Source organism: Tupaia chinensis, unplaced genomic scaffold (assembly GCF_000334495.1).
Source record: "Tupaia chinensis unplaced genomic scaffold, TupChi_1.0 Scaffold000369_1, whole genome shotgun sequence".
Lineage (NCBI taxonomy): Eukaryota > Metazoa > Chordata > Mammalia > Scandentia > Tupaiidae > Tupaia > Tupaia belangeri.
In genome coordinates, this window is record NW_006159866.1 from 1,189,675 (window position 1) to 1,216,724 (window position 27,050).

The window sequence follows — 27,050 nt, forward strand, 5'->3', positions numbered from 1 at the left end:
CCTGCCCTCAGTGAGCATATAGCAATTAAGAGACAATTTTAGTTATCACAACAGAAGGGGTGGTGATGGAGGCAAAAGGAGTGCAACTTCATCTAGTGAGTAAAAACCAGGGACACTGCTAAACATTTTACAATGCGCAGGATGGCCTCCCACCACAAAGAAGAATTACCTGATTTAAAAGTGCTGAGATTAAAAAACTTTATTCTATAAAGACCAGAACCCTGTTTTGACTGACAATCTTCCAAGCAGAACTTGATACATGCAAAAGTCAATAAAATGTTACCTAAATAAATAAATAAATGCATCACTCAAGATCCTATATTAATTCTTCTCACACTGGCTCCTTCTTATTCCTCTGCCTCTGTGACATTCGCATAACCACCCACCTGTCATCTTATAAATTCTGTGCTACCTTTCTACCTGTGGACTCTACCAAAGAGGGCTCCCTCTTCTGAATCCAACCTTCTCTCACAATGGTATCATTGCTCATGATGGCTCCCTTCTGAGCCCCCAACTTGGAGAAAGGGTACTTCATGGTACCACCGTCAGGGGTCTGGATTCTCTGCTGCTTCTGCTCTTACCACTCTCTAGGGATGACTCAACCCGGCCATCCTCCCCCAAGTACCGGAAGCAGAACAGGGTAGGAGAAGAAAACAACCCAGGAACACCCATGCATCCTCAACCTCACCCCAACCCACCTGTACTATTTTGCCTATATTAATACAAGGTTACCAGTGATCAGAAATGGTCATAAAAATGGTCACAAATTGTTGATTGAAAGAAAATATAGTGAGATATCAATTATTTTTAAGGAGATATTTCATTTGCCTTAGAGTTATTCCATACATAAAGCTCAGAATCAATTAGCCCAGTTAAATTAAAAAGGAGGCTTTTAAAAATAAGAACATGACACACTGCTCTCTCTTATATCAAACCAGATACACAGAAAAAACTACTACCCTGGCCCTCAACAGTCATATTCAGAAATTAGCATGTTAACACTAAATTCTCAGTTTATAAAAAAGGTTATTGGGACCAGCAGTTAGCGTAATGGCTATGTCGCTGAACTCCCATGTAGTCAAACGCAGTTCAAGTCCTGGACCTGGTGGTTTAAACTCATGCTGGGCATGTGTACATGCGTGCCCAAGATCCCGAGAGGAGAATGGAGGAGAAGGGATTGCGGTGTGGCCATCCCCCCAGGGGGTGATTTCTCGCTTTCTGTCTGTCTCTTTCTGTCTTTCTGGCAAGTACACACACCGTGTACCAAAAACCTCTCCAAAAAAAAAAAAAAAGGTTATATAAATTTCATTAATAAATGGGCTACTTTATTAGGGAAGATACAAACCAACGTATTATTAATATACTACTAACTATTTGTGCTTGATTCTAGAGAAGCTTTAGAAATTCTATTGACACTATCACCTTATTTGTAAAAGATTTTCACCCTTTACAAATTCAGCTAAATCTGAACTTTTCTATTTGTTAAGCCATTATTAACTCCATTTTGTTGATAAGTCAAGTCAAGTCTAGAGAAACTAAGCAATTTACCCAGATTCATACTGCTATTAGGTAGGTCTTATAACTCAAAAGGTAATGTAACCTGCCCACAGTGTCCCCCAACAGTGCATATCTATACTCATTAGAGTGTTCTTACTGTGGCTTCCCAAAATTTAGGATATGCTATGGAGTATTTTATAGAAGACATGAAAAATGTAACTAATGTAAATGTAAGATTTTTTTTAATTTCTAAATAGTGATAAGTATTACAATAATTAAGTTAACACTCATTCTGATCTTTGTTTTCCAAAAGCTGACTTTCAGAGTGGCACGGCCTTTTCTTACATGAACATGATAACAATCGGTTCTAACTAAATACGAACTTAGTACACAGTAAGTACGTACTTCCTGTGAGTGTTTTTGGATGTCTTCCTTAAAGCTCCCTTTTGGCAACCGAATATGATCAAATAAAAATCAAAGACAAAGTTGATGAGCTCTGAGAATAATTTGTCAAACATATTACTGTACTGTAAACAAAAGATAATCTACAACAGGAACAAATATACCCTAATATTTGTAATTTTCATATATTATATACTATTATCTCTTTCCTATGAAGTCCTATAATAAGTGCTATAAAAATTAAATTGTGTTTGGTCATTAGGAAAGTCATGACATATTTTTTTCTATGCAAAAATGCTTCATGACTTTTCTGACAATTTAATAGTTACTCATGAAATCACTGTACTATCTCTTTTCCTACTGCCTTAAATTCTTGCTTAGCAAGAATAAAAGATTTATTTTTCAAATGTAAAATTTGGTCTCCCCTAAGAACAGATCTGTCTCTTACTTTCCTGTGTGCTTTGTTCCGTGGTATCTCTCATGATTTTTCTTTTTTTTTTTTTAAGAACAAATTTCTATAGAATATCTCTTTTAATTTAAACCTGTGACAAATGTATCATAATAAATTAACAAATACCAAATAATACAAAAAGTTATCATTTCTCCCTCTCTCTTAGTCTCCTTGGGAACCTATGCACACAATTTGGAGTGCATTCTCACCACTAAACTGCTCTTCTTGAAAAGTTAAAGTTTTACACTCTTTTGTTTCCCAAGCACTTCTTAGTAAATGGTATAATGTATACAATTTTACATTTTCTAGGTATAACATTCCTATGTTAAACTCTATTACAAAAGAAATCTTAGAAGTTAAGAATTCCCTTAAATGACAATACTTTTGACCTTATTTTGATTATGTATTGCTCTATGCTCTTTTCCTAGCTTATAAGTAAAAAAAAAAAAACACAAATGAACAAAAAATAACTCTGCCACCAATTAGCAGTATAACCTTAGTGAAAGTACAAACTCTCTTGAACCCCTGCTTTCTCATCTAGAAAATAGGAGAGGTATACTACATGAATTTTAGGGGTTCTTCCAGCACTAAGAGTACTTCTTTTTCTATTGAACTGCATTAGTCATTTCTAAAACTGTACTTCATTAAAACACATCAGACTTCCCATGGAGATCAGCGGAATCTATTAGGAATAATGTGTCAGGAATTAGCTATTATTAGTTACACAAATACCTAATGAATATTAAGTTCACTGGGGAGTTCAACTCATTCAACTTCCTTCTTATTCCTCTATAAATAAGGCAGCAAGCCAACTGCTATCCCATCTCTTTTCTCAAGTAATTCACAGTCTAGTAGGGGAGGAAAATAAGTAAATAGGCGATTACAAACTGAGGTGGTAAGTTCTATTATACTCATAAATACAGAATATTAACAAAGTGGAGAAAAGATACAGCCGACATTGCTATAACAAACAGCTGATATGACCCAAAATTTGAAGCCAAACCTCTTGAGAATGAGATAGTATTATATTATAATAATTATCATATTAGGAGGTGGCCATGCAGCACAATAGTTAAGCACTATGCATAGAAAGCCAGATCCAACATGGCCAACCACAATTTAAGTCCTGGCTCTAGGAGCTTGAAAAACATGACCAGGTACATATATATGCATGCCCAAAATCCTAACAGGATGAAAAAATGGAGGGAAAATAATTGAGATGTTACAACACTCTACAGGGTTATTTTGTCTCTTTTTCTCTCCCTCATGTGTATATGCACATGCTCTGACAATTAAAAAAAAAAAGACTTTTTTTAGGGGCCTGCAGATGGCATGGCAGTTAAGGCACTGGACTTCCATATGGCTGACCATAGTTCAAGTCCTGGACCAGGTGGCTTAAAAAAAATCAAGACAAGGGTCCAGCAGTTGGCGTAATGGCTATGTTGCTGAACTTCCATGTAGTCAACTGCGGTTCGAGTCTTAGACCTGGTGGCTTAAACTCACGCTGGGTGCGTGTACGTGCGTGCCCAAGATCCCAAGAGGAGAATGAAGGAGAAGGGATTGTGGCGTGGCCATCCCCCCCTGGGGGGGGGCTGATTTCGTGCTTTCTGTCTCTGTTTCTCTCTTTCTAGTGAGCGCATGCATCCTACAGCAAAAACCTCTCAAAAAAAAAAAATTTTTTTTTTAATCAAGACAGGCGTTGGGGGGAGGGCAAAATCCCAGGAAGAGAAGGGACTGTGGAGTGGCCATCCCCCCAGGGTGTGATTTCTCACTTTCCCTCTCACTGTTTTTGTCTCTCTCCAGTGATCCCATGCACCTTATGGCATATACGAGGGGTGTGTGTGTGTGTTTAAAAGCAATTATTGTATTAATAGTAGTATGACAATTGTTTACTACTGTCTTAACATTAAGCCAAAAAGTACTATATTATTGCATTTACATTTCAAAACAACCCTCACAGAACAAATGATAAAACTAATTTTCAAAAGCAGAAGTTATTTGCCCAAAGTCACACAGCTATTAAATTTTTTTTTTTGAGAGATTTTCACTGTAGGGCGCGTGCGCTCACCAGACAGACAGAGAGAGACATAGAGACAGAAAGCGAGAAATCACCCCCCAGGGGGGATGGTCACGCCGCAATCCCTTCTCCTCCATTCTCCTCTTGGGATCTTGGGCATGCATGCACACGCGCCCAGCGTGAGTTTTAAGCCACCAGGTCCAGGACACGAACCGCGGTCGACTACGTGGGAGTCCAGCGACATAGCCATTACGCTAACTACTGGTTCCCACAGCTATTAAATTTTAAAATTGGGATTCAAGCCCATGTGCATCAATCCACAACTGTACAGTCTTTTAAATTATAGCCTGCCACCTCCCTACGTGGACTGTAACTTCTCTGCACAAACCTAAGCAAATCACAGATGTCAAAAATTTTGTTTTCAACATTTCAGAAATATAAACATTATCTGTTTATATGTTCATCATATTAATGAAAGGCTAGAATGAAACAATTCATGATCAGTAAATTATCAGGCAGTTGTCAATTATTATTACAATTACCACTATCATTAAAAGAAAGTTCTGACTTACATAATACTGAGTTTTTACTCAACATAGACATTTAGGCAACTTTTAACACTAAGTTTGCACCCATAACAAACACCGAAACTCAGCATCTCTAGTATTGCTTTGAATTTAATTGTAGAAAAAAGAATACATATAGTGTTAATGTCCAGCAACTAGAAACTTTATTTATTTACTTTTGCTTTTAATCTAAAGCATTACGAATTCTACAAACCTCCATGAAGACCTGATAAAAAGAGAGGGAAGAAAGGAGAGAGAGGGGGCATCTGGCCAATCACCAAGTTAAAGAACACTCTCTCTAACTAAACTTCGGTTACTAAAAAATAAAAAAGTGGGGCCAACAGATGGCGTGGTGGCTAAGATGCTGGACTCCCATATGCCCAACTATATGATTCAAGTCTCAGACCTGGTAGCTTGCTTTCTCACTTACTTCCTCTCTCTCTCTCTCTCCTCCCCGATGTGCATGCACGCACATGTGTCCTATAGCGAAGTAAAAAATAATAATACATAAAATTAAATAAATCATTCTTAAAAAAAAAAAGAAAAAGTATCAGGATGACAAATGGAGTAAACAGAGTAAAAAGTGCAGAAAAATGCAAAGTAGAAAATCTGTATTCAATCACAGTCTTTCAGAACAATATGCAAAACACTAAAACTGACAAATTTCCTAAAAATTGGAATCCTTGAGTGTGCTGCACCCTATAGAGGCTGAAAAAAAAAGATTGGGGGGTGGAGGATGGCCAGCAAGAGGTATAGTGGTTAAAGCGGCTGGATCCCATGTGGCTGATTGCAAGTCCCAGGCCAGGCAGCTTGAAAAACATGACAGGCACAAGTGTATGCATGCCCAAAATCCCGAGAGAACAGAGGAGAAGGGATTGTGATATGAACACCGCACCAGGGAGTGATTACTCACTCACTCTCATTTATTCACTCTTCCCCCGGCCGTGGGTACACATGTCCTATAATAAAAACTAAAAAATCAAAAAAGATAGTTGAGAAAGTTTCCTATCCTAAGAGTTATTGAGGTTGTTTTTCTCTTACTAAAGGGATCAAGTAAAAAAAGATACACAGGTATTCTTCACTCTGCACAGCTGTGTGGAAGTGTAAAAAAAGCATGCAAAGTGATCTTAGAATCAACAGGAAAAAAATTAAGATTTTCTGTGATCTTAAAAATTTTTGTCAAAGACTAAAAACTCTCTTACTATTAGTTATAAGAAAAAGAAAAAAAGTAAACCATTATTTATTTAGTGTTCTGTCATTTAAAGTACTTAGAAGCATTAGTTAGCATTTTATTTCTTTGAACAAACTTATCAAGAATAGTTAGAATGGTGCTCGCTTCAGTAGCACATATACTAAAATTGGAACGGCAGAGAAGATTAGCATGGCCCCTGTGCAAGGATGACATGCAAATTCGTGAAGCGTTCCATATTTTTGATATATGTGATTAAATGTAATATAAAAATAAAAAATAAATTTAAAAAGGGTAGTTATAACAGTGCTTGCTCCCTTCTTATATACTTTATAAGAGAAAGCATCTTTTCTATGTCTTGGCAAACCATCATACTCCTGTTTAGATCAGTTTCCAATATTTTATTCTTTGCAATTTCAATGCTGTGATTTATCTCCAAGAGTTCCTTTAATGGAAAGTTTATTGGCTAGAGTCACTCCCTCTGGGACTTTCATTCTTATCATCACAACAACTTTCCTTATTTCTGTCAGTAAGTTCATATTCACTAAACTCCTCCTCCAGCGGCTTAACTGGAATCTACTAAATAGTGGCAGCATCAACACACCTACATTCAACTATTTCTTGTGTCAGACGTTTCAATATAGTTCATGTCATAGTTCCATGCAGGCCTAGGTCTCAGCCTATCTTAATTTTAAATCAGAAAAGATCACTGGCTGAAAGCAATCACGGTATAAGATTAGATGGACATTTAAAGAGGTATAAAATAAGGGCTGGCAGGTGTTGTAATGGTTAACGCACTGGACTTCTACATGGCTGACTGTGGTTCAAGACCTGGACTTAGTGGCTTGCTTCCTCACTTTCCCTTTTTCTCTCTCTGGTCAAATTAAAAAATAACAACAAATGGAACTAAATAAATAAATAAATTTTAAAAATAAATAAACAAATAAGGAGGTATAAAACAGTCTAGGAGATCAACAGAACAACCTGTCCAGAAAGTGAAAGAGGATTTCTGACAACGAGAAGGTCCATCTAAGGTTACATTCATCAATCTGAAGTAAAGTCAATCAGCTTCTGCTATAACAGGTACTGGCATAAAGGCTAAGAAAGTCAAAATTCACTATGGTTGGAAATGTGCCAGGAGAATAGGAAGATAAGAGAGAAAAAAAAAACTTGTGGAAATATATATAAAAGAGTAATTTATAAAGACAGATAACAGAAACTGGAAAGAAAACAACAGACATGGATCAATACAAAAGAGACAGTAAAAACATAGCAGGACCATAGATCACCAGACTCAGTGTCATAAAAATAGTAATAATAATAATGGAATTGAGAAAATAGGAATAAATTAGAGAAATAAGAGGTAGTGATTAGAAACAGGGATACTTGAAATTGAGATATGAAGGGAATACAGTTACTGGTAATGACAATTTCTAGAGTAAAATCATGGAAGTAGGTGGTTGATATAGGAAAATGGAGAAGGGACTACATTTTAGAGGGTGATTTCTCAATTTCTGTCTCTGTCTCGTTCTGTCTCTGAAAAGTAGAATTAAAGCATGAATTTATTTTGCTCCAAAAAATTCTAAAACTCAAGATTAATTTTTTAAGAGAGATTTTTGCTATACGGCTCATGCGCTTGCCAGAGACAGAGAGAGACAGGGAGACAGAAAGTGAGAAATTACCCTTGGGGGTATAGCCTTGCCACAATCCCTTCTCCTCCATTCTCCTCTTGAGATCTTGGGCACGCACGCACGCACACACACCCAGCGTGAGTTTTAAGTCGCCAGGTCTAGGACTCCAACTGCTGTCAACTACATGGGAGTCCAGTGACATAACTATTTCGTCATCTGCTGGCCCCCCTCTATGCATAATTTTTTTTAATTTTATAATAACCCTTTCTGTGAACTTTTTGAATATCTCTCATGCTCCATAAAAATAAAAAAACATACATATATACATACATGTAACAAAGAATAAAACAGTCACTCCTGGATAAAAACTAATAATAACAAAATGCCATTGTGTTGAGGATCACCAAGATCATCCTAGATGCTATGATTTGTTAGGAGGACTTACAGGATTGACTCAGCATATACATGTATTTATGCTTACAATTTATTATAACCAACTGATTCAAAGCAAACTAAGTAAAGGGAAAAAGCACAGGAGCAAAATCTAGAGGAAACCAGGCATAAACTTCTAGTTGTATTCCTGTGCTCTTCCCCTCATGAGTCCTAAAAGATGTACATACTTAATTCTTACAGCAACACATGTGACAACATGTGTGAAATGTTTGTTTTCACGGAAGCTCACAGAGACTGAGTGCCTAAGGTTTTCATTAGAACTGGTAACACAGGCACTCTCTGCTTAATATCTAACAAAATTCCAAACTCTCAGAAAAACAGCAAACATTCAGCATAAACTACATTACGTGTACAGTATGGGTGCAGTGAGTTGCTCTGGCAGTTCTGAGAATAGTGGAAACCTTCCCAAAATTTAAGTTTCGAGGTATCTGTCAAGGACCCAACCTTACAAGCAGGCCGTAGCAGTTTCAGGTCTGCTATGTTACCTCAGATCTTGCCACAAAAGCACAATCCCAACACATCAGAACTAGGAAGAGGCCCCTTCTTCCTGCAATGTCCCTCTAGCACCCTCTATCAACACAATTTAGTTCTGGGCTTGAAGCAAAAAGAAGATGTTTAAACCTCCATTAATATAGATCAGCTTAAAAGTGTATATTTGGAGCCAAGAGGCAATAAACTGACAAATGGCACAGGAGATAGTAAAAATAAACCCATCTCTTCTAGTTACTTAGCAGCCAGATTACAATTATAAATGCCTTAAAACAGAGACCAGCAGTTGGCGTAATGGCTATGTCGCTGGACTCCCATGAAGTTGGCCACAGTTCGAGTCCCAGACCCAGTGGCTTAAACTCACGCCGGGCACACATGCGTGTGTGCCCAAGATCCCGAAAGGAGAATGGAAAAGAAGGGATCGTGGCATGGCCATCTCCCCTGAGATGTGATTTCTCACTTTCTGTCTCTGTTTCTCTCTGTCTTCCTGGTGAATGCACGCACCCTATAGCAAAAACCACTCAAAAAAAAAAAATCTTAAAACAATAAATTAAGACATTAATATGGGGGGAACCAGCAGTTAGTGTAATGGCTATGTCACTGGACTCCCACGTAGTCAACCGCGGTTCGTGTCCCGGACCCGGTGGCTTAAAACTCACGCCGGGCGCATGTGCGTGCGTGCCCAAGATCCCGAGAGGAGAATGGAGGAGAAGGGATTGCGGCGTGACCATCCCCCCTGGGGGGTGATTTCTCGCTTTCTGTCTCTATGTCTCTCTCTGTCTGTCTGGCGAGCGCACGCGCCCTACAGTGAAAATCTCTCCAAAAAAAAAAAAAAAAGACATTAATATGGGGCCAACAGGTAACATGGTGATTAAGGTGCTAGATCCCGCATGGCCATCTCTACAGTTCAAGTCCCAGACCCAGAAACTTGAAAAATAACACAGGGCATGTATGCATGCATATCTAAAACCCTGAGAGGAGAATGGAGGGGAAGGGAATGTAGTGTGCCTATCCTCTCTGGGAGGTGATTTCTCATTTTCCCTCTCTGTGTGTCTCTGTCTCCAGCAAGCATATCCACCTTTATGGGGAGGAATGGGATAGAAAAAAGAAATTATCTTCCTCTCTTTCTCTCTCTCCCCAGTGAAATGCATATGCTCTATAGCAATTTTTTTTTAATTTATATAATATTGAGTTGTCAGAAAAGTCATGACATATTTTTTCTAGGTAAAAATGCATCATGACTTTTCAGATGACCCAGTAGAAGACGACTATGATTTACAAAAGGATTCAAAAAGAGCCTCAATATAGGTCTACAAATTGTACCACTGTCAATTATTTCCTAGTTGTGACACTGTACTATAGTTAAGTGAAATGTTACTACTGGAAGAGGATGGTAGAAGCATACATGGAGACTCTGCATTATTACGATTTTTTGTGAATCCATTTTTCAAACTAAAAGTTTAAAAAAAAATAGCTCCAACAGATCTATAGTCAATCAACATACAAAACACATTACAGAAAACAACATATGTTTTTACCATTCATATAAAGAATGTATTTATATAATGCTGAAAGGTAACAATATTATATACAGACTTGGTACTCGCATCATGGTGAGTACTACAGGGTGAGTACACCTCTCTACTAGGTGCCAGCAGAAGCCAGCAATGGACGATGCTGAGAATTCTGTCTGAACTGCAAATTCCAGTACAAAGACAAAGAAACAGATGCCGCCAAATGATATACTCCTCAGAGTACCTGACAATGCCAATAGCTCTCTGCCAATTGCCGCTTGAAATTACTCTCAGAAAAATAAAAAGTATTGTTGTATAAGTAATCCCATTTTCCCGAAGAAAAAGAGGATTCCCTTTCTGCTGTCCTGAGGGGGGGGAAAAAAAAACACAGAGGACAAATTAATAAGCTCATGGAATAGCTTTTCAAATGTTACTCAGAATAGGGTACTAATTTCTCTCATTTTCAGGAAGAGAAGGAATGAAATTCTTTAAGAAAATGTATTAGGTCATCTGAAACTCTTTGTTTTGCTGGAGTTGATACACTAATTTACACAAGATAATAAAACATGCGTATCAGCCTAACATCAAGGCAACTTCAAGTCAGTGACTTCAGCTTCTTTCTAAATAATACTTAAACAACCTACTGAAAATAAACTCACCAAAGACCCTCAGAATGGTCTAACATCAAATTAGATAAGCCCAAAATAATAAACACCGCAAATTCTACTATCCATTGTAATGTGAAGTCATACTAGAAAATTGTTCTGTAAGAACAAAAGAACACCAGATGATTTTTTTCAGTACTTCCTAAGAATCTTTTCCTCAAGAAAACAACACAAGGAAAGGTACCTGTCAATCATTCTTGCTCTGGAGTATGGTACTTATCATTTCAATATTTCATTGTATGGTTTGTTGTTGCAAGCCAGCAAACACAAATTAAGAACTGAAGCAGAATTTGCTACTAAAATAAACACATCTCTGAATTACTCTACAAAGGGTCAAAGTGCAAGGGTTTAAATGTATTGATCCATACAGTATGATGTGATCACTGTCTTCTAGTAATATCTTGCATTTTTTTCTAATGCATATGTAATAATTGTATTCCCACAAATTAGGGTGAGCTAAAAGGGACTCAATGGAAATCCCTCTTCTCTAGCAGTGTCAGTCTACATTACCATTCATAGTGCAAAGTGAGTTGTGTGCTTATAACAAATCGAATCATTGTTCTCAGCTTGTTGTATCACTACCTCACTCTGGTTGGCAAACCAAGCCTGAAAACAGACTCCTGGAAACAGACATAAAACACTGAAACTAAAACTCTCTTCTTTATTATTACTCTATAAGAATCATTCTACCATCATTGGTATACCACTTCTTGTTAGGGAACAGTGAAGAGATCTTTACAATTATAAATGTATACATTATTTGTCCTAAATAATTTTATGACAAAATTTAAAATTAATACTGGTTCAAAATCAATCAGTCAAAAAATTCAATGTATTAAAGTTCAATGCATTATTTTCTACTTTTGTATATGTTAGAAATTTTACACAATAAAAAGTTTGTTCAGGGCCAACAGGTGGTGTGGTGGTTAAGGTGCTGGACTCCCATATAGCCTACTACAGCTCAAGTCCTGGACCTGGTGGCTTACTTTCTCACGGAAAGGTACCTGTCAATCATTCTTGCTCTGGAGTATGGTACTTATCATTTCAATATTTCATTGTATGGTTTGTTGTTGCAAGCCAGCAAACACAAATTAAGAACTGAAGCAGAATTTGCTACTAAAATAAACACATCTCTGAATTACTCTACAAAGGGTCAAAGTGCAAGGGTTTAAATGTATTGATCCATACAGTATGATGTGATCACTGTCTTCTAGTAATATCTTGCATTTTTTTCTAATGCATATGTAATAATTGTATTCCCACAAATTAGGGTGAGCTAAAAGGGACTCAATGGAAATCCCTCTTCTCTAGCAGTGTCAGTCTACATTACCATTCATAGTGCAAAGTGAGTTGTGTGCTTATAACAAATCGAATCATTGTTCTCAGCTTGTTGTATCACTACCTCACTCTGGTTGGCAAACCAAGCCTGAAAACAGACTCCTGGAAACAGACATAAAACACTGAAACTAAAACTCTCTTCTTTATTATTACTCTATAAGAATCATTCTACCATCATTGGTATACCACTTCTTGTTAGGGAACAGTGAAGAGATCTTTACAATTATAAATGTATACATTATTTGTCCTAAATAATTTTATGACAAAATTTAAAATTAATACTGGTTCAAAATCAATCAGTCAAAAAATTCAATGTATTAAAGTTCAATGCATTATTTTCTACTTTTGTATATGTTAGAAATTTTACACAATAAAAAGTTTGTTCAGGGCCAACAGGTGGTGTGGTGGTTAAGGTGCTGGACTCCCATATAGCCTACTACACCTCAAGTCCTGGACCTGGTGGCTTACTTTCTCACTTTCCTTCTCTCTCTGTCTCTTGCTGGTCAAATCAAATAATAATAATAATTACATAAAATAATTCTTTAAAAAAAGGGTTTTTTAAAGACAACTTTCATTTTCTCCTCCAGAAAAAAAAAATTATGTGATTTGAAGGATTGTTCTTTTGCACCAGTGTCTTGATACTACAAATTAACTTTATCAGCAGCAGTGTCACAGATTCAGAAATGTTAAACTCTCTTGATAAGACTGCCACCTACTGGATAAACTTAAATCCCACCGTTTACAGTTTGTGATTTAAATATATTGAATACCACACTTAATCCAATAAAAAGCAATGGTTTCTATTTCCTAAATGATAAATCTATTTACAGAATCTCCCATATCACAGGTAATTCTCTCTGTTAAGCTGAACAACATATTGTTTGAGAAAGACTCAGTAGCCTGAAGCACTCTCAGTGAATTCTCATTTGGATATTTATATAGCTCATCTAATAGACTGAGTGGAAAATGGAGCAAAGAAATTAAAATTGGATTTAGTAATTATTGCTGGATATAGGAAACCATAGTTTTAAGTGTTAGATTTATCATCAAGATAGTCATATTAGAATAAAGGAAATATAATTTTGGCATCCTATCAACAAAATGTGTGTGTGTGTGTGTGTGTGTGTGTGTGTGTAAAGACAATGTGTTATACACTTTAAATGTATATATTTTTTATCTGTCAATTTAAAAAAAGAAGTAAAATAAAAGCAATATAGTTAAGTGGTTATATATGAAATTTATTTGAAAAACAACTGTCCTAATATATACAAAAGGGTACTTGTTTCTTAGGCAAAATCTCTAGTGATATGGTAATACACACTGATTTAAAATGTGGTTTCTTGGGCTGTCTTCAGAGCGTAGTGGTTAAGGGAACCAGATACCACATGACCAACCACAATTCAAATCCTGGCCCTGGCAACTTGAAGAACATCTCAGGCAAGTATGAGTGCCTGCCCCAAATCTCAGTAGAATAGAGACATGGAGGAGAAGGGATTGTGGTATGACCATTCCCCCTGGTGGTGATTCTCTTCCTACTCCTATCACTCTGTTTCTCTCTGGCAAGCACACATGTCTTCTCGCCATTAAAAGAACAAAATGTGTTTTCTTTCAACTTACACAGAAGGTGAGAAAATATGCTCTGGAAAAATACCTTAAAAATATTAAAAAGTAGCTTAAGTGATGAAGACACTAGTACTGATGATTAATGAGGACAGTCTGAATAAAACTGTTTTACAAATGTAAGAATGGGTAAAAAAATTATTTCCAAATTATTTTATATAACATAGTTTAAATTTACGTGTAAATGTTTAACCAAGCTAACAAAAAAAAATTTATAATTAAGCATCCAACCATTCACCTGTATCTGTGAAAGTCTCTATATTCAAGTTGATCAAACTTGGGATTTCTCATTGGTAAAACAAAGGATTTCCTTATATTCAGGCATAATTTGAGGGTGGTATATCATTTAAACATTAAAAATCTAAGATTTTAAAACAATATTAATCCTGGGACCAGCAGACAGCATAACAGTTATGTCACTGGACTCTCATTTGGTTGACTACACAGAATCCTGGAACTGGTGGCTTGAAAATCACACTGGGCATGTGTGCATGTGTGCCCAAGATCTTAGGAGGTGAATAAATAAGAAGGGATTGCAGCATGGCCATTCCCTCAAGGAGGGTGATTTCTCACTTTCCTTCTCACTATGTCTGTCTCTCTCTCAGGCAGCACACATACCCTAAGGCAATAAGCTCTTAAAAAAAATACAAAAAAAAAATACTCTTCACAATCTAAATGATGTATAGCAATTGAATGGATAAATAATAATAATAATAACAACAACAACAAAAAGTATACACACACAAGCGCCAAATTTAAATTACCTAACACCTAATACTTCTTTGCCTGTGTTACTACAGATCTGTTAAATCAAAAGCTGCATATAAAAAAAAAATCAGGATCCTCCTGCCTCAGTCTCTCAAACAGCTTGGACTACTGGAGCCACCAAGCCTGGCTCTTAGAGAGAGTTGTAAATTGATCCCAGGCCTCCCACGTACCCTCAGCCAGCTGAGTAGCATCATCAGCCAGCACATGTTACCATGAATGGGCTAAAAGTAGCATTTTCTTATGCAAGAAAGTGCTATTAAAAAAAATTTTATTTTAATGGCAGAAGCATTTCGTAAGGGGTTCTCACTAGCTAATTCTAGGACAATTTAAACACAAAAATAATTAAGTACTATACTGAACTATAATGCACTGGGAGAGGAAAAATTCAGAAGTCTAAACCAATAATTAGGTAAATAAATGAAAGAGAAGGGAAAGCTCTAGCTTACATAAGAATACAAAGACCAGTAAATGTAGAGATCACAGGAGTTTACAAATTATCATTTTGCAACAATCACAGTAATAGAATTGGATCAGTTAAGAATCATGAATGAAGGGCCAGCAAGTGGTATGGTGGTTGGGGTTTGAATCCTGGGCCTGGAGGCTTGCTTTCTCACTCTGTATCTTTCTCTCTGTCTCTAGTCAAACTGAAGAATAATAAATAAAACTAAATAATTATTTTTTTAAAGAAACATGAATGAATAGAAAATCAAGGAGAAAATTTTTATAAAGAGAATATAGGTGTTCTTTTTTTCACTATTTTTCTTTTTGTTTTTAGAGAGGTTTTTGCTATAGGGCGTGTGCGCTCGCCAGAAAGACAGAGAGAGACAGAGAGACAGAAAGCGAGAAATCACCCCCCCAAGGGGGATGGTCACACCGCAATCCCTTTTCCTCCCTTCTCCTCTAGGGATCTTGGGCATGCACGCACACGCGCCCGATGTGAGTTTAAGCCACCGGGTCCAGGACTCAAACCACGATTGACTACATGGGAGTCCAGCAACATAGCCATTACACTAACTGCTGGTCCCAGAAGAATATAGTTTTTAAGTACCTCCCCACAGACTGCTTACTAGTTGCAAGGGAGAAATTAAGTAATTATACAGAGAAAAAAATCAGACACCTTGACTAGGTAATCCAAATTAACATTATTGGTGAAGGATGAATGGTTATCAAATACCTCCAGATGTGTAAAGAACACAACATCACCTATGCTGCAACGTACAATCTTAATTTAATCATGAGGAAATATTAAACAAACTCAAAATAAGCAATGCATATTCTTCAAAAAATATCTATGTCTTAAGAGAAGATCGAGAAGGGCTATGGAAATGTCCCAGATTTTAAAAAGTTAAAGACATATGTTAACTAAACACAGTATCTGATCTTTCAGTGAATCCTGAGCTGAAGAGGAAAAAAGATTTGGGGTTAACTACCAAAACCGGAAGACAAATAATAGGTCAGATAAAAAGTATTATACAAATGCTAAACTCACTAATGTTGATAAATATACTGTGGTTATGTATAAGAGACATCTCTAATCTTAGGAAATATGCCTTTTATGCCTTTAGAGGTAAAGTGCCATGATGTATAGAACTTATTCTTAAATTGTTTGTTAAAACAATGTGTGACTGAGAAAGTGTGTGTGCAGATAGGATGCTGTGGGGGGTAGGGAGGACAAGGTTAGGGAAGTAAGAAAGAGAAGGGAGAGAAAAGAAGAAGGGAGGAAGATGGCCCAGCATCAATGGTATGCAGGCAGTACCAATACTTGGGAGCCTGGAAGCCATATGGAAGGCTCAGGTTCAGTTTCCAGGCCAACCTGAATGTACCAGGCACAGCTGCTCATACCTGTAATCCTAGCTAACTGGGAGGCCAGGGCAGGAGGATCACAATCCTGTCCAAAAAAAAAAAAAAAAAGAAATCTTGGGTGGTTCTGTCTCTTCCCTTTCTCTCTTTCTCTCTCTCTCTCTCTCTGGAAAAAATTAGAGTAAGGGATAGGTGAGACAAAAAAAAAAAAAGAATGGGGTAAAATGTTAACACTAAATAAATCTGAGTAAAGAGCATACAGGTGTATTTCTGTACTAATTATATTTCAACTCTTCTGTACATTTGAAATCACTTTTAAATAAAAGTTTTAAAGCACTGCTATATCTAATACTAATAAGAAAATTTGATGAAAAAAGTTGATATATAAAAATGTTAACCATATCATTTTAAGACTGTACTATCAAACATCAAAAGTACCTTTTATCTTAAGTTATTTCTCATCAATTTTAAGAATCATCCATTTCAAAACTCACCATTATTAGGACTAGCAGTTAGCGTAATGGCTATGTCGCTGGACTCCCATGTAGTTGACCGCAGTTCACATCCTGGACCCGGTGGCTTAAAACTCACACCGGGCACATGTGCATGCGTGTCCAAGATCCCGAGAGGAGAATGGAGGAGAAAGGGATTGCGGCATGGCCATCCCCCTTGGGGGGTGATTTCTCGCTTTCTGTCTCTCTGTCTCTCTCTGTCTCTCTGGCGAGTGCATACACCCTAAAGCAAAAACCTCTCAAAAAAAAAAAAAAAATCACCATTATTTATTCCACAAAGAAAAAAAAGTTGATAACTATAAAATCTATTGATTGTAAAACACAGAGATGTTAAGTATGAAGACATGTGTCTTAAAAATGATGAAATACAGTGTTTATACATGGCCAAATTTCACGATTAAAAACACATGCATGCATCACTGTACCAAGTTCCTTCATAGAGCTTTTTCTATTACTGAACACTGGTAGCAGGATCTAAAAAAAAAAAGAGAGTGGAGCTACACACTACTTTCTAAAGAAAGCTGCAGATAATGGGGACAAGACACCTTCTCTAAGATTTAAGAGAGACAGAGGTATGCATGATACCATCAACCAGCACCTCCATGGCCCTCCATCCTCATTCAAGTCTAGAGAATGTGGAAGGCAGACAAAGGGAATAGCTGTGGTCTACAATTATTTTGAGGAAGACACTTTTCTTTCTTTTGACCATCATCAATTTCTCCCACTCCTTGAAGGCAAGAGAAAAGGCATTTGTAATTCCAGTTTTTTACCATTATGCTGTGTATTAATGATTTACTATAATACTGTTTATTAATAAACATCCTTAAAAATCTGTCTTTAAATAGTCATACTTGGATTTCCAATAGCATAGAATCCCTAGAATGAGACTAATGTGTCCAATAAGAGATTCTTCTTATCATTATCTATGTTGCCTGACTGGTTTTAAAAATGGGTATACATACATTTTATATCAACAACCTGAGAATGTGCTTTTCTCCAGCATCACTACATATTTTTGCAACCTGGTATATCTTATGGCTACTTTCATTTGCATTTCCCTATCAATATTTGTGAATTGGGACATGCAGACATATATTAGTCATCTAAACAGCTTTCCCATGATCTAGTTATTCATATTCTTGCCTGTTTTAAGTTTTCTACCCATTGTGAAGAAATTTATACTATAGATAGTAATCTTTCATCCATCATCTGCATTACATATTTCTCTATTATCATTTGTTATTGACTGTTTATGTTGTCTTTTTGTCCCACAAGAGTTCTTTCTGCTGTTCTTTTTTGAATACCTTTCCTGTGAATAGATACATATGCACAGATGTGTAGAAATTTAAAAAAATTTTTTGGAAAAAATTAAAGTAGTGTAAGTTCACATTATTGCAAAAAAATTTGAAATCCATGCATAACTTTTTCATAGTATGCATTTTTTTGGAGAGGTTTTTGCTACAGGCCGCATGTGCTTGCCAGAAAGACAGAGACAGAAAGACAAACAGAAAGTGAGAAATCACCCCCCGCAGGGGGATGGCCACGCTGCAATCCTTTCTTCTCCATTCTCCTCTCAGGATCCTGGACATGCACACACAAGTGCCTGGCATAAGTTTAAGCCAGTGGGTCCAGGACGCAAACCTCGGTCAACTACACAGGAGCCCAGCAACATAGCCATTACACTATCTGCTGGTCCCCATATGCATTTTTCATGAACTTTTGAAAGACTCCTTGTATGTTTGTAATTACACATCATTTACACATATACACAGGAGCCCAGCAACATTTTTTTTTTTTGGAGAGATTTTCACTGTAGGGCACGTGCGCTCGCCAGACAGACAGAGAGAGACATAGAGACAGAAAGCGAGAAATCACCCCCCAGGGGGGATGGTCACGCCGCAATCCCTTCTCCTCCATTCTCCTCTTGGGATCTTGGGCACGCACGCACACGCGCCCGGCGTGAGTTTTAAGCCACCGGGTCCGGGACACGAACCACGGTCGACTACGTGGGAGTCCAGCGACCCAGCCATTACGCTAACTGCTGGTTCCCTAAAATATGTATCTTTTGAAGCCTCTGAGATTCCAATAACTAAATGGAAAAGTAATAAAAAATTATAGAAAAGTTAAAGTATTTGCTTTCCATATAAATAAGGGACAACAGGAAAAGGTGATGTGGATACAGATGAAGCAGTTATTACTGAAAAAAAATAATTTAATGTTTATTTCCCCCATCAGTTAAGATTTTCAATGAACCAGTCACACCTAACATAAAGCATTATTATTCTCATCCTTGTTTTTAATTGGAGAAACTGACATATGAGGAAAAGCCATGAGGAATAGAGCTGAGATTCTATAATATACTGAAACACAGTAATAATGACAATAAAAGTTTCTGATAGCATTTAGGAGCATGCTTACCTTTCAATAGCTAATTCTTTGTTAGAAAGTTGCTGCACTGTAATCACAACCTTCTTCTCCACTCCTTGCTTTAACTTGAAATAAAATTTATCTCTATCCTTAGGCACAGGACTGAAACAGTCAAAAAGAACAGGAATTATCAATATAATAATACAATAAAAATGATAGGATAAGCTATTCCAAGGCTAGAACAAGACAACTAAGTATTTAAGCAACAACACTCTTACCTTAAAATGTACTAAACTCTCACCTTGCCACAGATAACTATAAATTATATAGTCAGCAAAACGGAACTGTTAATGACTGTTAAATTAGGGGCCAGCTGGTGGCACAGTGGATAAGGCGCTGAATTCCCACATGGTTAGAGTCCTGGACCCAGCACCTTGAAACTCATGCCAGGCACACATGCATGTGTTTTCCCAAAATCCCGAGAGGGGAATAGAGGAAGAGATTGTGGTGTGGCCATTACCCTGGAGGGTGATTTCTTGCTTTCTGTCTCTCTCTGTCTCTCTGGTGAGCACACGAGCCTATAGCAAAAAATCTCTAAATAATAATAATTGTTAAGTTAGATTTATAAGAACCATTTATCTATCTCTTATCCAACATTAAAACCAAGATCTTAAAAATGACTTAATTTTAAATTTCAGCATTTAAATTTAACAAATTAAAAAATATGGTTTATTTAATTTTTTTCTAAGACTGTCACATTTCTGGTTTAGATGGTTTGGCAGTCGTGAGTACTTATACCACAGTGAAATATGAGGCAAAAGTGAGGATAAGAGTTTACTTTTAGACACCTATAATTTGAGATGACTATGCTATAACTCAGCAAATATGAATAAAAGATGAACAAAGAGATGAGGGGTAAGCTCAAATTCTAGCCTATGCAAGACTGACTATTCTTACTATTTAATTCATTAAAACAATTTCTAAAATACAATTTGTCTTATCCATAAAGAAAAAGATAGGCTGAGCAACTTATGTAACCTAAGAGTCAATTTCTATAACTATAAAATACCTACCTAGAAATTTTTATTAGAATTAAAGACACGGTTAAGGCAACAGGTAATCATTAAAAAGGACAAACTATTTATTAACTTCCCATATCTGAGCTGTAGAAAAACATTCTAAATGTATAACAGAAAAAAATGGCTAATTAAATGATGGCCAAATTATGTAACATACTATTGGTAACCATAAAAAATTATTTAAAGGAGCCAGCAGGTGGTATAGTGGCTGGGGTGCTGGACTTGCACATGGTTGACCCAATTCAGGTCCCGAACCCAGTGGCTTGAAATTCACGCTGGGTACATGTACATGTACATGTATGCCCAAAATCCTGAGAGGAGAATGGAGGGGAAGGTATTGTGGTGTAACTACCACCTGCCAATGGGGGATGATGTCTCACTTTCTGTCTCTCTCTCTCTTTCTCTTTCTCTCTCTCTCTCTCTCTCTCTCTGGTGAACATACGTGCCCTACAGCAAAAATCACTCAAAAAAAAAAAGATGTTAAGAATATTTTAATGAAATAATCCTTATAAAGAGAAAAAAATTATATACACAAATGTGCAAAAATTCCCCTAGAAATAAACAGAATAAACCAAAAGTTAAAATGATGGTCAGGTCAGGTCCATGCCCTGAGATTGAGGTAGCTGGATCCCATATAGCTGACTCTAAAATTCAAGTCCCAGACCAGGCAACTTGAGAAACATACCAGGTGTATGTGCATGCATGCCCAAAATATGGAAAGGAGAGACATAAGAAATGGGATCATGGGGACCAGCAGATGACATTAATATCTACATCACTGGACTCCCATGTAGTCAACCACAGTTCAAGTCCCAGACCCAGTGGCTTAAACTCACGCCAGGCGCATGTGTGAGCATGACCAAGATCCCAAGAGAAGAATGGAGGAGAAGGGATTGTGGCATGGTCATCCCCCAAGAAGCTGATTTCTCACTTTTTGTCTCTCTGTCTCTCTCTGTCTTTCTGGTGAGTGCATGCACCCTATAGCAAAACCCTCTCAAAAGAAAAAGAAAAAGGAAAAAATGGGATCCTGACATAAAGATTCTCCACAAGGGATGCTTTCTTCTCTCCTTCTTTCTGGTGAGCACACATGCCCTCTAGCCAAAACCAAAAAAAGAGTGAGTGTGGCTGATAAGATTATCATTTATTCTTTTATTTACTAAATTTTCTGCAAAAGGTCTTTTTTTTAAATCATTGAGTAAAGCATTTAAGTACCTGAAAAGCATGAAAACCACTACATATAGTTGTTCACAGTAAAATACATTTAGTCAGTAGGCAAATATTTCTTTATGTTTAAGGCTTTATGCCCACACTGTAGAGTTTCTTAAAGTTTTATATTAGCCAATATTGTATTTCAGGCACAGTGCTAAATTTTATTCTTTCCAAATAATCTTACCTAAAGTTGCCTTTTCCATCATCTTCTTTTACCTCCAAGGAGACACTGAAGGTAAATACATCACTGTCAGGGGTAGGAATAATCGAATCTTTAACATCAGACACTTGTCTGGAAGAACGTTTGAATGCTGTACAGAAACTATATAAAATTCTGCTTACCTAAAAAAATAAAAATGGAAGTACCATTAGGCAGAGGTTTTATCTACATGCTGATATGCTTCTCTCCTGTCTTGAATCTATAACCTTACGTAACTATGATTTCCTGTAGCAGATTAAAAAAATATATGTAGTCTAAACCTCTATCAACTGTTGAGATACTGCATGACAAAATTTTCACTGTTTATACATTAAAGAGGGGTAGGTAAACATATGTATGAAGTAAATGCAGACCATCCTAACTTGAAATTACTATCCCAGTTGTTCGTGTGAATTTTAGGAAGGCCCATATTGCTAAAACTGGCCTTCAAACAGAAATTCATTTCAGAGAATTTTTAATTTATGAAATTAAAAATAGAACATAACTTCACACAAACATATGAGGTATGTTTTCAAATATGTATATATGTATAGGTATATGTTCAAATATATATGTATAGGTATATGTTCAAATATGAGGTATGTTTTCAAACCCACACAGAGAAAAATTCAACAATAAACACCAATGGTATAAACACTAAGGACCAGAAGAGAACTCAGACTCAGAAGCTGCAACTAGGATCAGAGCATCCTAAAAATGAAGAAAGCCAGGAGGATGAAGAACACCCAGGAGAGATGATAAGTTTTTATCTTTATTTATTCACATATTTTTGAGTTAGAGATTTTTACGATAGGGCGTATACAGTCGGCAAAGAGACAGAAAAAAGAGAAAGAAAGAGGTCACCCCCCAGGGGAGATGGCCATGCTGAATCCTTTCTCCTCCAATTCCCTCCTGGAATTTTGGGTACTCATGCACACATGCTCAGGTTGAGTTTTAAGCTGCCAGGTTCGGGACTAGAACTGCAGGTGACGTGTAGGAGTCCAACGCCTTAACTACCACACCACTTACCCCAACTGATGTCTTTTAACTATGATACAGAATCTCTCAAAAATACACCAGATAGATACCTGGCAAGAAACTAACAATGATAGGAACATTACATAACCAACATAATGGTTGCGTTGCTAAACTCCCATGTAGTCGACCGCAGTTCAAGCCACAGACCCAGTAACTTAAAACTCACACTAGGCGCATGTGCATGCATACCAAAAATCCTGAGGGGAAAATGCAGGAGAAGGGATTGTGGTGTGGCCATTGCACAGAGGGTGATTCCTCTGTGATTCCTCATTTTCTGTCTCTCAGTTTCTGTCCCTCCAGTGAGCACAAGCACCCTATAGCAAAACTCTCAAAAAGAAAGAAAAAAAAAAAAAAAACACAGCTCACGATGTCAGTATCAGAGGAGATTATTTCATATTTCACAGAAAATTTTCTTTGAAAACATTCTCCACTGAAGAAACTGCCTCTGTAGCAAGTTATGCTTGGGTATTATTTAGATACAGCATGCTTATCATTTGTCAGGAAATATTTATCCTATGCAGTAAACAATATCTGATTATTTTAGTAATTTTTCTCAATACAGTCTCTTCTGTGCCAGATACAAATAAGTTATCACTCTGTTAATAGACTTTACTGCTGTCAATCATCTTTACATGAATCTTTACATCTATGTAGCTTTTCATTTAATAAAGTCCATCTATATACATTACTTCATTTGATCCTTCAAAACAACCTTGTAGAACAAGTCTAACAGGTTTTTGCAACACTTTACAAACAAAGGTGAGGGGGGGGGGCTGAGGGGGAGGTGTCAAAAACTTTCCCCAAAAGCTAAGTAACTAAGCTAAGACTAGAATTCTGAGTTGAAGGCTTTTTAAGGAGATACCCCCACAAAGATGAGAATCACGCTTGGAAAATTTATATACCATCACCCCTCAGTATCCACAGGGGACAGGTTCTATGACACCTTGTGAATACCAAAATCCATGGATGCTCAAGTCCCTTATGTTAAATAGGGCAGCACAATCAATCCTCCATACCCACCAGGTTTGACATAGATGCAGAGTGCCAACTGTCTGTTAACATAATAACACTTTCAACAGCTACATAGGAATGCTGCCTGTCAGCCTAAAGTTCAACTTCTGCCATAGCACTGGATGTGTATCACAACAGTTATAACATTTTTTAAATGTTTAATATAGGGGACTGAGCCGGAACAGTAAAGAATGATGGAAACAAACAAACAAAATCAGACTTTATCTTTTTCTCTTTTGGAGAAAGAAGATAATAACAACTTAATAACAGCAATCACACTACATTTAATACTGACCGAGTCTTACCATTTGCTATTTCCACCAAATTATATTATATAATTATATTTTATATATATATAATAAAAATAAAAGCAGTGAGGCTGGCAGGTAGAATGGTAGTTAAGAACACTGAACTCCCACACAGTGGAACATATTTTGAGTCCTGGACCTGACAACTTGCTTTCTCACTTTCTCTCACTCTGTCCCTCTCTGGTCAAATTAAAATAAATAAAGTTAAATAAAAGAATTCTTTTTTTAAAAAGGCAGCAAAGAATTGATTTAATAATAACCATAGGCTTTACATCTTACACAATTAAGAAAACGATAAGTTTACATTCATTCAACAAATTTTTTTGAACACTTTCTGTGTTAAGTACTATTCTAAGTGCTAGGGATACAATAGAGAACATGGAGCTTACATTCCAGCAAATGTAAACTGAATGTGTATGAAGTAGGCGAGAGGAAATCATTAGGTAAGCAGAAACAGAAATGTTTAACCTAAGCTAGATAATCGCCTTAGCCTAAAGTGTTACGGAGGAAAACAGAATCAATGAATATGTTAGAAACAGGCCAATGACGATTATACCTAAAGTATAAATAAAAGGTAAAGTATAAATAAAAACTTTAAACTACTTTTGAGTGCTCCCAAATTCTACCCCCAAATAAAATGTGAAGTCTATTGCTTACTTTTTATATATTCAACTTCAATGTGTGTATATACGTGTGTGTATATATGTGTGTGTGTGTGTGTGTATATATATATGTGTGTGTGTGTGTATATGTGTGTGTATATATATATATATATATATATACACACACACATATATATATATATATATGAGGTTTCTGCCTTAGGGCATGTGTGCTCGCCAGGCAGAGGGACAGATACAATTCCTTCTCCTCCATTTTCCTCCCGGGATCTTGGGTACATATGCACATGCACCTGACGTGATTTTCAAGTCACTAGGTCTGGGATTCAAACTGCAATCAGCCATGTGGGAGTCCAGCGATGTAATTATTACTCCACCTGCTGGTCTTTTTATTTTATTTATTTTTTTTTTTAAAGAGAGATTTTTGCAATAGGGCACATGTGTTTGCCAGAGAGACAGAAAGTGAGACATCACCCCTCAAAGGGGATGACCATGCCACAATCCCTTCTCCTCCATGCTCGCCGCGGGATTTTGGGTACACATGCACAGATGCCTGGTGTGTTTTCAAGACGCCGGGTCTGGGACTCAAACTTCAGTCAATCACGTGAGAGTCTAGCACCTTAACCACTATGCCACTTGTTGGCTCCGACGTCAGTATATTTTTAACAAAGTATTACATGTGAAAATGGGAAGACTACCTGTAACAAAATTTAGAGTCAAATCTCAATATGTGTTATTCCCATTTCCTATCTCTCCTTCTCTTTGTCTTTGTGTCAGAGACACAAGCAAGTTTACCACATCAGAACACCACACCAAAAACATCCAAAAAAACTTGGCAAATTCTAAAGTACATGGCAAGGTTTCAAAAATTTCTTCTTAGAAAAGGTTTAGTATAGGGACCAGCAGTTAGCGTAATGGCTATGTCGCTAGACCCCCATGTAGTCGACTGTGGTTCGTGTCCCGGACCCGGTGGCTTAAAACTCACGCCGGGTGCATGTGCGTGTGTGCCCAAAATCCCAAGAGGAAAATGGAGAAGGGACTGTGGTGTGGCCATCCCCCCTGGGGAGTGATTTCTTGCTTTCTTTCTCTCTTTGTGGGGGGCTATGAGCCCTTTGAAAAAAAACTTTTAAAAAAAAAAAAAAAAAAAAACGTTTAGTATAAGAGGTCTGAGCCAGAGCAGTAAAGATGATGGAACAAACAAACAAACAAATAAAAATCAGACTTTACCTTTTTCTCTTTTAGAGAAAAAAGATAATAATAACTTAATTATTAAGGAGGAGAAAGTACTGTAGTGTGGCCATACCCCTGGGGGGTTATTTCTGTCTGTCTCTCCAACAAGAACACATACCCTATAACAAAAACAAAAACTAAAACTAAAACAAAAACAAAAAAATTCGAAAAAAAAAGGGAAAAGAAAAATCAAATTCCACATGGCAAAAGATAATAATAATTTAATTAACAGCAATCACACTACATTTAATACTGACCAAGTCTTGCCATTTGCTATTTCCACCAAAAAGGTTAAAATCATTTGTGAATTCTAGAGTCTATGAGTAACTTGAAATGGTGATCTAAAGATTATAAACTTTTTAAAAAATATTCTCAATATTTATAGTTCTTGGAACAAACTGGGTAACCAGGCTAGCTCCATGGCAAAGCAGTAAAAGCTCTGCTTAAAGGACCAGCAGATGGCATAATGGTTATGTCACTGGACTCCCACATGGTTGACCATGGTTCAAGTCACAGACCTGGCAGCTTAAAACTCACACCAGGTACGTGTGCATGTGTGCACTAAATCCCAAGAAAAGAATGGAGGAGGAGAAAGGACCGTAGCGTGGCCATCCTCCTGGGGGGTTATTTCTGTCTGTTTCTCCAACAAGAACACATACCCTATACCAGAAAAAGAAAATAAAGGGGAAAAGAAAAATCAGATTCCACATGGCAAGCACAATTCAAATCCCTGGCCCAATCAGCCTGAAACACGCTGGGCACACCTATGAGTGCCAAGGATCCAATAGACTTAAGGAAGGAAATCGTGGTGTGGAGATTGTGATGTGACCAGACCCTACAGAGGGTGCTCATCTCTCTTTCTCTTTCTCTCTCTCTCACACATACACACACACAATAGTGAATAAAAAAAAAAAAAAATTGGGTAACCATAAAAAGGAAATTAAAACATAAACCATGTCAAACACTTTAACACATGTCACACTATTAATACACATACACACAGAAATAATCTAGAACAAGCATTTTGTTTGTAAAAGGCAAAAGTTTATTGACGAATAACACAGTACAAACTTTCTC

General features: G+C 36.9%; 1 protein-coding gene and 1 non-coding gene across 4 annotated transcripts in view; one reads left to right on the forward strand and one right to left on the reverse strand.

Annotated features, from left to right (window-relative positions):
- Nucleotides 1-27,050, reverse strand: part of RABGAP1L (RAB GTPase activating protein 1 like) — a 762,391-nt gene that overhangs the window by 705,914 nt on the left and 29,427 nt on the right. For all 3 annotated transcript variants that reach the window (XM_006153335.3, XM_027773764.1, XM_027773765.1), the window contains 2 exons: nt 21,752-21,909; nt 19,331-19,441 (listed from right to left, as the gene is read on the reverse strand). In XM_006153335.3, the coding sequence (XP_006153397.1) occupies nt 19,331-19,441; nt 21,752-21,909 (269 nt within the window). The remainder of the gene's footprint in view (nt 1-19,330; nt 19,442-21,751; nt 21,910-27,050) is intronic.
- LOC114008702 (U6 spliceosomal RNA) lies at nt 6,262-6,366 on the forward strand. Its single transcript, XR_003550213.1, has one exon. It is a non-coding gene; the product is annotated as a U6 spliceosomal RNA (small nuclear RNA).